The sequence below is a fragment of the Ruditapes philippinarum genome, unplaced genomic scaffold (genome assembly GCF_026571515.1).
Source record: "Ruditapes philippinarum isolate M1 unplaced genomic scaffold, ASM2657151v2 ctg3608_1_1_1_1, whole genome shotgun sequence".
In the NCBI taxonomy this organism is placed as follows: Eukaryota; Metazoa; Mollusca; class Bivalvia; order Venerida; family Veneridae; genus Ruditapes; species Ruditapes philippinarum.
In genome coordinates this window covers 16,874-29,377 of record NW_026851778.1, presented here as the reverse complement: position 1 = coordinate 29,377, position 12,504 = coordinate 16,874, and the positions used below count along the sequence as shown (strand labels likewise).

Below are 12,504 nucleotides of genomic sequence, written 5' to 3'. Positions count from 1 at the left end.
GATTTAATTATTATATCAGATATTCCATAACTTTGTGCTAGTCTAGATGCCTGGCATTTGATAATGAAAGAATCTCTTACACAAAATCTAAAAAGCAAATTCCTGCAATATTTAACTATATGCTCCAAAAATCCACGGTTCTTCTTACATTCCCTTACCTTTCCAGGATTTAAAAACACCACATCTACAAATATTTCAAGAGCATTTGTAGTATTCAAAACTTTTATAACATTTTCATCTTTCAAGGGAACCTTTTCAATGCATGACTCATTCAGTAAGTTATCAGCACCTTTAAACAGCATCTCGACATTTTCACCACTACAATGGCTTTTTAAATTTGTAAAGCCACAACTAATAACTGATTTATTAAATGTTATTGTATTTGAAGCATACTCCTGGTCCGGCCAAGCTGAACAAATACATGTCTTATTGTTTGTCTTTATTTCAACAAATGATCCAACTTTTACACCCAAAGTTCTGAATATATCCAAACTCATCTTGCATTTCTGGTGAAATTCCAAAGTAGATAACACACTTAATTCAACAGTTTCCATCTTGTGTCTTTAAGCTGTAACAAAAAAAAGCATTTCTATAAAAATCATTGAAATTGTGCAGGCAAAAAAATATATTTCCGATACAAAAGGATTTAAATATATTATTGTACAAGCTATACATATAGAGTACGCCGTGGTTTGATAAACATCAAAATTATACAAAAAAAATTAAACAAGAGGGCCATGATGACGCTAGATTGCACACCTCAGATTCAATGCTAGAAAAGGTAATAATTTCTAGTTTTCAAAGTCGGTCAGTAATGAGATCATACTGGGCATGTCATTTTTACCCAAGCTGCATAATTTTTTAAATATTTGAAAATTTGTAAATGTTTCATGATATTATCTAAGCTCTTAGCTGTATATAAACTAATTATGTTCAGGGCAAAGTCCGAAGTGTAAAAATGAACAAACGGCAATAACTCCAAAATCAGGCAAGGCAGAGTTACAGTTTTTGTGCACAGCACATCTATGCAATGAGATATATCTACCTACAAAGTTTCATAATGATATTTCTTATAGTTTTAGAGATATGTCATGGCAGGGCTCACGCTGTCGGTCGCCATAGTCGCCATTTGCGATTATTTTATAAGATTGGCGATTATTTTTGCATTTTGGCTACAAAATCTGGCGATTATTTTTTACTTCCAACAGTGTTTATAAAAGGTGTAAAAATCGATAAAGAATGCAGTAGACCTAATTAACACCAGCGGGGTGCATTTAATTGAGTGTCAACTTTTTACCGGTCACGTGCTGTTTACTATACTGCCCAAGGTGATAAAATACGGGAGACGCTCAAAATCCCCTTGATCATAATCCCCTTGGTTGATAAACGACATAGTGATCGAAATCCCCTCAACAGAAATGACAGGGTTATCATAATCCCCTTGGCAAAAATAAAGGGGTGGTCATAATCCCCTCAGTGGGTAGTCAAAATCCCCTCAAATAATGTGAAATGGTTGGGAAATTTCTTTTCTTATTTTTCTTTTTAGTTCAATGAATTTAAGAACCAACTGCTTCAAGAATTGCTGAAAAAAAAGAGAAAAGCATACAAACAATTAAAAGGTGTATGTTTGTCACAGCCAGTTAATAATGACACCCTTTATTGATGTTATTATTGCTGAGAAAATTGTAAAATACAAACAAATAAATGATAGTTGATTATAATTAATCATTGCAATTATAGTTATATGTAACAAACAATCAATTAATCTTTGCAATGATAAACACCTTTAAAGGCAAATTTGTTGCACACTAGCTTTAGATCTTTCCAGATAATAACTTAAAATGAGGCTATTAATTGCAGTTTGCTATCTAAAATTACTTCATCTTTGTTTTACTTAACTGCAAACTGTTATTTTGTTGGGTATATAATATGATGGCTCTCTGCAATAGACATGAATACCCAAAATGGAATTCATTACAAGTAACAAAGGTTCTCGTAAGCTTCTGTATGAAGGTTATGCCTACACAAAGAAAAATGAAAATAAGTCCTCAATGCGGTGGGAATGCTCTCAGAGAATTGGTCTGAACTGTAAAGGTGCACTGACTACTGATTTACATGTAAGTATATAATCAATAATAATCATTTGGTACATTGAACATGAGATAAACTAATATGTATCAATTGTGCAAGTTATGCCTGAATTAATTTTTTTCGTCTTATTATTTTTTTTAACCTTGATGATGATGTGAAATCCTTCTGCGGAAAGCTTGACGGTCTGGCGTTTCTTCCATGCAGCGATGTGCAAGAAGGCTTGACGTTACTATGTGAACAGGCCCCAGATCATCTACAGTGTCTGGTTGAGTATTTTGACTCCAACTATGTAAATGGATCCTTTCGCGCAGTCATCACTGCTAATAGAAATATGAGGTTCCGACGCTCCTCTCCAAGATTTCCTCCTCACCAATTTGGAATGTGCACAGTGCCACAATGACTGACCAGGATTAGAACAAATAACCAGTGTGAATCTTGGAACAATGGGTTTAAGCACCTTGTTGGACATTCAAATCCTTCACTTTGGACAGTTGTGCAATGTGTTGAAAAGGATGCAAAAATGGTGGCAGCTGAAATTCTGAGATGTAATCGTGGTGAACTTCTACAGAAACGAGTGAAGAAGGCCACTAAAGCTCACCAGCAGAGACTGAAAGTTTTGTGCTCACAGTACGCAAGTGGCATTAAATCCCTTGAAGACTTCTTGGGTGCTCTGGGACAGATTATCAGAATAAAATAATGTCGGTGCTATGTAAATTCTGTGAATGTGCTAACATATGTAAAATGTGCTGTCAGAAAATAAATAAGAGTGAAATATTATGTCTGGTTTTATATTTTATATTAACATGAAAATGACAACATTGGAGTATTTAAAAATAACCTGTATTATATTGCTAAAGTATACTCCATACTCTTTCCTCTACTCAATGTAACTGCTGTTTGCAACATTTCTTTATGTAACACAATAGTTTAGCTGGAGTGACAAAAGATCAAAGGAAAAAGAATATTGAGTAAAGGGGGTTGTTTTTCACAAGTTGAGGGGATTTTGACCACCCCATCATTTTTGCCAAGGGGATTTTGACTATCCATCAAGGGGATTATGAACACCCGGTCATTTCTGTTGAGGGGATTTCGATCACTATGTCATTTTTCAACCAAGGGGATTATGATCAAGGGGATTTTGATATACATTCTAAAATACATGCGAGATGTATAATTGTATAAGTACTTTAAAGATATTGTCCAGCATTTGTAATAGCCATCAAATATCTGTCAATTAGCCACAAAAATCGTTTTAAAATTGATAAACTGCATATTGACTTACCCAAAATTTACCGTGAATTGAAGTTTACAATTGTAAATTTTGATTTTTTTTGTTTTAAGCTACTTGACTAAATCGCCAGTGGAAAACAATGGTAAAATATTTAAAAAGTATTAACTTCCAAACAACTATTTGCACAACAACCAAAATTGTGAATATTTCTTCAGAAAACAGGAAAAATCCGATTGTCACATATTTTCGCGACACCGATAATTTTGATATTTATTCAAAGGTGAAATAAGCTATGTTTTGTTTAAAAATCTTTACTACTATGGCAGAAAATTTGTATTACATTGGTGATGATGATATTTTTCAGTAAATTATTCAGAAAAAAGGCTGCATTCTGTGAATGAGTTTGCAAACTTGTGTTATTTCTATAGGCTAATATGACCTAGATCTACTCCAGTTCTGTGTGAAATGTGGAAATAGACAGTGGTTATAGCTGACAAAATTTGATTAGAACAAACAAAAGAAGTTGTCTGATAACAACATTATGTAAAGTTATAATGAATCTTTAATATTATTGTTATACAGTAATTATACTAATTATAACGTTTTTATTCTGTTCTATAATAACAATTAAAGTTGTGGTTCTAAAAAAAGGTAGTTATCAATTATTCAATATACACAAATGTATCAATTTATTTGAGAATCCTTATAAAACTGAAAAAGTTTTATATACATATAATGTTTATTTAATCAAGTGTTTATGTTGTTAATCGCTAATTTGTGAAAAGTCCGCTGAACTTTTGGCTATTATTTTTTTAAGTTGAAAATATTGGCTATTATTTTCTTTTAGCCAGTGTGAGCCCTGCATGGACAAAGTTCATAGACAGTAGAAATGAACAAAGGGCAATAACTTCAAAATTAGGCAAGTCAGGGTTATGGTTCTTTTTCACTGCACTTTTACCTAATGAGAGCTATCTTCTTACACAGTTTCATATTGATATCCCTTATAGTGTTAGAGTTATGTCCTGAACAAAGTTCAAAGTATAAAAATGGACCAAGGGCAATAAGTCCAAAATTAGGAAAAGCAGAATTACTGTTCTTGTTCACTGTACATCTACCCAATGAGATATATCAACCTACAAAGTTTCATGTTGCTACCTCATATTGTTACATAGTTTTGTCCCGGACAAGAAAAGCTGACGGACGGACAACCAGACTGACAAAGCGGCGACTATCCTTCGGGGAGCATAAAAAATTGACAGCCTGGAACACAGACTATGATCTTTCTTATTTAAGATTTATGTAATACGGGGAAGTCAAAGACCGGGCCCGCGAAGCGGGTCCGGGCTTTGGCTTGCCCGGCTATAGACTACACGTGTATATTTAAAAGAAAATAAAATAAAAAAAGAATTAAAAAATATATAGAATTCTATACCTACCAATGAAATTTTCAGTGTCAGTTCTAGTCGGGCTCCGCCATTTACAATGTAACTCAATGATAATAGGCGGGGTATTCCGATAACGGAACAAATCTCAACTTTTCGGATAAATAATAAACGCCGAGTGTTCCGAGTGAAAACGAAAGCGGTGCATGTAATACCGAATGACACCTTTAAAACGGAAAGAATGAAAGGAATTTTTAACGACTACCCCGTTCATAGGCTTTGCCTAATTTCATATTATATTTAAATATATGTGTTTACACTCTATTATTGCCATCACTAATAAATCTAACATTGCGAGGGGAGGAAACGGTTTTGGGAAGAACGGTCAGGGTTGGGGTGTGGACTGGTACGAAATGACTAAGGGCCGAGTTGGCCTGACATCCTTGTTAAGTTGTATCTGATCATAGTTGTGAACAATAGAATTAAAAGAAAAGTGGAGTACTCTTACATCTACAAGGACAATATGTAAGATATCCTGCAGTTTTCATTCAACTCGGGTCTGTTCGTTTTTTCACATTGCTGTATGGGGGCTGCCATTTTAAACGGTGTTTATGTACAGAAATTCTCCGGCAATGCCGTAACTTTTCCGGAGGTTTACTCCGAAGTTGGTGATTTGCGATTGTTTTGTAAAAAAATTGTTTTGGAAATAAACATAAAAGTAAATGTATGTGAAAAATAAACATAATTGATTTTATCTGTGTCATAATACAAATATCATAATCATATATATATATATCTGGCCTGACATCCCGGATGACGGGATTTTCTATTACCCCCGTCTTTTATACAAGATTGTAAGGGAAGTAACCATTGTATAAATTTTTGCATAAAAATATGTCTTGTAACATTTTTTGCAGGGTTTTAGGAACAAATGTTATAAACAACCTTATATCACACACAAGTCGTCGGTCATTGAAAACACAGTCTATAAGATATGCAGCTAAGAAAGGTACACAAAACATTACAAATACAATTATGTTCAGATAAGGTGTCCATTTCACAGACCGGGTCCAATTTCGGCGGCACGAAATACCCAAATATACCCAAATACACCCAAATATACCCAAATGTTGCCCAAATATACCCAAATATAGCAATATTTATTTTCGTTTGTATAAAATATAGATCATAATGAGAAATAAATAAATATTTATAAAATAATATGACTTAGCCTGCTATAACTTTCATTCATTCCGTTGAAATGGGCAGTTAAGATGTTGTAAGAAAATAAGTTGTGACATTTGCTTATCTACAATATCGCTTCTTTATGAATGCAATTTTAATTCAAGATATGATATTTGTTGTCTACACTTACATTTCTAAGGTGTAATTTTGTTGAAATTTCATATCATATAGAAGAAGAATGTCCATAATATTAAAAAAAAGTAGCTTTAATGGAGTACATATACTGTATCTCACAGGCGCTAGTCACATAATCAAATATTTTACATTAACGGTCTATATATGTTATATAAAGATATATAATATATCTTATTATAGTATATAGCCCATATAAAACTTTAAAAAGTTTGTTTCAACCACCTGTGCTGTATCTTGGTTCAAAACACAATGATAGGAAAATGTATATTTGGGTATGTTTGATTATATCTTAGTGAAAGTGTATATTGTATTCATGATTAAAACAGCACTTTTTTAGTATAAAACATTTATTTTTAGTATAATTTGACAATATTTGGGTATATTTAGGCAATATTTGGGTATATTTGGGCAATATTTGGGTGTATTTGGGTATATTTGGGTATTTCGTGCTGCCCTCAAATTTAGAGTAAAAAAATCGGCCCGTGGTCAACTCGAAACCTTTCTGGTCAACTCGTCCCGTAGTCAACATATCCTTAAATGAATTCGTCCCCTTACTCGTCACTTATTTTCTTTTATTTCAAAGGTTGATATATTATCATTAAATTCCATTTACTATTAAGTTTATCATAAAATTCTGTTTACTATTTATAAATTAGGAAGTGGCTATCCAAAAGTTCTAGCCGTACTTGAGTCACGTACGACAAGCCTGGACACACTGTATTGGCTAGCCGTACGGCACTTTTGAAAATTATATGGTTCCAAGTCGAAAATGCATATGTTATTTTGTGTCTTTAAACGACGATTTTAATCAAATCTCCGCATTTGTCCTTGTGTGTTCACTTTAATAAAGATGCTCCGCAATTTTTGCAAAAAAAAAAATAAATATACCGACGGTAATTGACGCAATTATCAGAGCCCAACAACAATTATTTTCGGTGTTTTTTTTTTTCAATTTAAAAATTAAACTTAATGAAACAAAAAAGGATTATTATCAAAATTTTGTAAACTATTTCAATTGATGTTATTTAACTGCAACCAAACGCTATTTTTCTCGACGTCTTTAGATGACAAAGTACATTCTTTTCTGTAGCCAACGCGTCAATTAATCTCTAAAAAGTAAACATTCTTGACTAAAATCCTCGCTTTAAGTCATAATAAACATATGCACTTTCGCCTTCCATATATTTTTGAAAAGTGCCTTACGACTAGCCAATACAGTGTGTCATGGCTAGTCGTACGTGACTCACGTACGGCTAGAACTTTTGGCTAGCCGTACGGGCCCGTACGGCTAGCCACTTTCTATAAATTAAGGTATTGTAGCAAATTGGTTAAGTACAAAAAATACCAAACTTGACGCCCTACTGAGAGAAATCGACCTGAAATATTTGAATATCATTGACCAAAAAGGAGACAAATTGACTTTTTCATGATTAACTGACTAAAATGGTGTCGAGTTGACCACATGGCAAGTTTACCATGTGACAGATAATAGATACTTTTGACCTGTAATCCTGTAGTCAGACTCTGAACCTAACTTGCTTAATTCTACCTGTGGCGGCGTGGCTGAGTGGTTAACGCATCAGACTACATTCATTACTTAGTACTGGTTGGTTCCAGGAACGGATTCGAGAGTGTTTCAATTAGCTTATAGCGTCCAACACAATCGAATATATAGTCACACTTTTAATCAATATTTTAATTAATTTCATTGCATTTTAACAAGGTCTAGGATTTTATGAAAAATTTATGGATCATGCATAATTTTATGGAGTTTTGGATCGGTAAATTTACATACATTTCTGTTTCATTACAAACTATGTATCAAAATAGAAGAAGTATTAAAATTCTTATTTCAGAATTGCAGGTAAAAAACCAAAAAAGTTAACTGATAGAATGATTAAATCTCAATTAATGGTTTCAGAACATTTTGATGACATTCAATTATTACTTTTAACAAAAAAATCAAAATCATCATAAAAGGTTGACATTTATCTCATTACATTTGTTAATGTAAACAGTGTATAAAACAACTCCTATAAAGCTAATTTTTTTTTTAAGTTTTAGACTTTTCATAAATTTACAGACTGTCAATAAATATTAGGAAGTTTTAGACCTGTCAAAATAAAAAGTACATCTATATCTGAAGCTTACAGTTACAGAATTCTGTCTGTTAAATTTTTTAACATTGAAGTCAGCTGCTGTTTAGTCATGGTTTTTGAATAGGGGGAATATTTAGCATTATAAGCGGAAAATTAAGCTACTTTGGGGCAAGGAGAAACATCCTGTACGTTTGTATATAAGATATAAAAAAGAATCACTGTATCCTGGCATCTTTGTAACTAGCATTATTAGCATTTTAACACAAGTAGGACATCTGTGGCATCATAAACTTGGTTTCATTCATTTTCCAGATGAATTAAAAAGAAAAAAATCTATATTCTATCAAATAGAGAAAAAGAGGAACCATAACAGCAAAATTTTGCTTGGACTGAGGCAATGTTTGATAAAGTCTGTTCACGGACAGTTCTGGAAAGTGCAAGCAACCAGTCATGCACCCTAACACCAGTTTAAGCAGACTTCAACATTAAACATGAAATGGTAACATTTCAATTTTCGAATTTAGAAACGTTACCACAGATACTGTCTCAGTAAACTAAATTCTGCAGACTCAAAAATGTAAAAAATCAGTGTTTGCTTGGTTCGAAACCTAACTGCTCTTGTGTCATCTTTGCCTGTTCAAAATCCACCCATATTTATATACATGTACTGTCAATAATATCTAGGAATTGTTAGGGGGGACTTATAAATACCATTTCAGCTGGACATTCGATTCCTAATCATTTGCTTTTATACAGCCTTGATACATGTATCTGTTGATGATATTTTTCATATTCAAATTGTCCATGGTTGATAGTCACGTGGTCAAGATCACATATGCTAACTTATGATTTTTTACACTTTTTATGCATCATCTATGATTGTCAACAAGTTTATAGCCTAAAGATCAAGGTCAAACTAAGATCTTTAAGGTGTAAAGTACAAAAAGCATTTGATACCGTCAATCATGATATTTTGTGTGATAAATTAGATATATTAGGTGTCAAATCTATTTCTTGGTTTAAATCATACTTGTCAGGAAGGTATCAGAAAGTAAGTATTGGTAAAGTTTTTTCTGATTCAATTCCTATTACGTGTGGGGTCCCTCAGGGCAGTATTTTGGGTCCTCTTCTATTTCTCTGCTACGTTAATGACATGGTAACAAGTATCGATTCTGATTGCAAGTTAATTTGATATGCAGATGACAGCACAATATTATTTTCGCATAAGGATCCAAAAATTATAGCCCAAAAACTTGGAAAGGTATTGGAACGATGCTCAGATTGGTTAGTAGATAATAAATTATCTCTACACCTGGGCAAGACTGAATGTATGCTATTTGGTTCTAAATCGAAAATTAATAAATTACAAAATTTTTCCATTTCATGTAATGATCAAACAATAAAGTCTTCGTCTGAAGTTAAATATCTTGGTTTGAATATCGATTGTTACCTATCAGGAGATAAAATTGTCAAGGGCATTCTTTCAAAGGTGAATGGAAGATTACATTTTCTATACCGTTACAAAAATTGTTTATCGGAAGAAATAAAGAAACACTTATGTCCTGCCCTTTTGCTGTGTCACTTTGATTATTCTTCATCTTCTTGGTACCAAGGACTGAGTAAGTCACTGAAGCACAAACTTCAAGTAGCTCAAAATAAGGTTGTGCGCTTTATAAAAGACTACACTCCTAGGACTTCAGTGACAAATAAGGTTCTGTCCGATCTTAAATTATTAAATGTCAATGATAGAGTTAGACAGTTAAGACTCAACCACATTCATAAAGTTTTTTACAACAAAAGTCCTTCTTATTTAAAGGAATTGTTTAAGGTTTGTAGAATATCCAATTTAAGATCCAGTAATTTTAATTTTGTTTTATCTCAAAATGATTCTTATGTTAAAAATACATTTTTCTACTATGCCATTAAAGATTGGAATTCTTTACCAGACAACATTAGATCAATTGACAATATCCAAACATTTTAAACGAAAGTAAAACTTTTTTTATGAAATGAAAATGATAAACAAGTGAATAATATGTTTATTTATTATTAAATTGACGTGTAACTTATGATAAGGTTTTGAAACATGTTTATGTGTACTTGATATGTTTTAGTTTAAACGAAATTTATTTCATTTTGTTTGTGTACAATGTACTTGTCTCATTATATTGAAAAGTGTGTCTTGGTTATTGAAAATTGTCATTAATTTTAATTTTGACTTCTTTATAACTCATTTATTATTATGTAAGTTAGTGTAATAATTTTACAGAAAATGGACCCCATTGGAAATAAGCTTTTAGCTTAATGGGCAATCCTAGGGATACATAGAACATACTTATTAATTAATCTTATAATTATTTTTGTGCATTTATTTGTGTGTTTTTATATATATGCAAGTTGATTTCTGTGATAAAATTGTATGTGTATAATTATGTCTATTCCCTGAATAAATCGATACGATACGATGAATGCCAATTTCCATTCATCAGTTCTGTCATTTGAAAGGATTTTGAATTAACTTTAGGCATACTTTTAATGCACATAAGGAAAACTTTTCACACATAAATGACAGGTCAACAGCTAGAAAGGTGAAGGTTATACAATGTACTTGAATGTTGAAATAGTACTGATTATTGATGGCTGTTTTTGCTTTTGAAATAATTTGGCACACTGAGAATATGAGAAATGTTAGATTGTCAAATACATGTATGACCTTGCCTTTTACTTAACCTTGACTGTCAAGGTGAAATGATTGAAATCTGCATAAAGTGTCATAACTTTTTATTTTATTATTATTTTATACATAAATAAAATAGAGAAATAAGAAAAAATCAAGTGGTGGTGATTCTTGCTTTGTTCACTTCACAATATTTTACTTTAAAATACATTTGCAAAATTTCATAAAATATTTGCATTTATCTGGGGGCATGCTGCTTTAATTTATAACTTAACCAAAACAAATTGGTTAAGCTTATATGTAGTTTTTGTTTTCCACATAGTTATGAGTTTTTAGCTGTGTCACCAGTTTTTTTTTTCTTTATCGTAGGAGCTGCACCTGTAAAGAAGAAAGAGCTAGAGGTAGTGACAGATGCTAGAATATTGTGCACACGTCTATGCGGAGGTAACATAAATAAAGAAGGAGATGATCCGGTGATTGGACCTGACGAGGATTATCCAGATTGGCTGTGGACATTGAGGATAGACAGGAAGACTACACCACTGGAAGAACTTAGTGAAGATGATCCTGCATACTGGAAAAAATTAAAGATAGAAACAATAAGACTGAATAATTCTAAATTTTTTAAGAAATAACAATAGTGTACATTATGTATACAAGGAAAGATATTACGAAATAAAGTTACTTTCAAGGGTATCACAAAGTTAGAACAGATGTGTTAAATATTTGTTTTTACACTTGAAAATATTTAACAGGGCATTTGAAAACAAAATCTTTTGAATATCACATTTATAAGTTTATATTACAGAATTCTATTTTATGTAGAATCATTGTTGCCCTGACAACAGGAAATATGAAGCTATCATGCTCTTAAAAACTGACAGTCAATTTCTGCATTACTACATGACACCTTGTGAAGTTATTGCGGGATATGACTTGTTACCTGAAAGATTGGAGTTGTTCTGATAAATTTTAATTTGAAATTAGCCTCGTCTTGTTTTAATAACTATTATTTTTACCAAAAAAGAAATCAGTAGAACTCAGCCATTCTCAAGAATTATCTCTAGAACCCTTTAACATCCGAAAAATGATAAGTCTGGTGACACAGTGTGTACGTATATACATATATAACACAAATTTAATGAACAATAAATTGCCCAATAAATGTGGAGCAATATAAGCCAATGTTGCAAAATAAATATATCATTGAAAATTATGGCTTGAAAATTATTCTATATTGTATTAACCCACCCTACCTGTTAATTACAACCTGGTAGCGTTGTCACATTGATGAGACCCAATCTTTTTCATAATACTGGGGTAAATTTATTAACTATTGGACAATTTTTGCATATAATTATGTAGGCTATGGTTTGTAACACTGCACCAAAACTTCTTATGAGGCGGTTCATTTCACTCCGTATAGCTTCTGTCTCATTTAAGTCTAGAACTTTTGGTGGTATTCCATTACGTTGTTGTTTATAAATGTTCAGAAAGATTGTTGGTGCTCTGGACATGTGTATGTTGTTCTTTAGACATTGATAAAACCAAAGTTTTAAGCTCATCATATTGGCTATTATTGGCGCTGAGATTACTGATTAAGAACAGTGACAACAGTCTTCCTGAACTTCCCCGTGGAGTGCA

At 32.3% G+C, this 12,504-nt stretch overlaps 1 protein-coding gene across 1 annotated transcript; it reads left to right on the top strand.

The window, feature by feature from the left end:
• The first annotated feature begins 5,546 nt into the window (after positions 1-5,546).
• LOC132739292 (large ribosomal subunit protein mL54-like) lies at positions 5,547-11,901 on the top strand. The gene is made up of 2 exons (XM_060726971.1): positions 5,547-5,713; positions 11,230-11,901. Exons 1-2 carry the CDS (start codon positions 5,599-5,601, stop codon positions 11,493-11,495), a joined length of 381 nt encoding a protein of 126 aa, XP_060582954.1. The 5' UTR covers positions 5,547-5,598; the 3' UTR covers positions 11,496-11,901.
• The last annotated feature ends 603 nt before the right edge of the window (positions 11,902-12,504 follow it).

Bases quoted from the DNA above. Each gene is read 5' to 3' on its own strand.
- LOC132739292 (XM_060726971.1), top strand. From the start codon at position 5,599: ATGTCTTGTAACATTTTTTGCAGGGTTTTAGGAACAAATGTTATAAAC. The intron at 5,714-11,229 runs GTACACAAAACA...TCTTTATCGTAG, and splicing joins AAGATATGCAGCTAAGAAAG to GAGCTGCACCTGTAAAGAAG.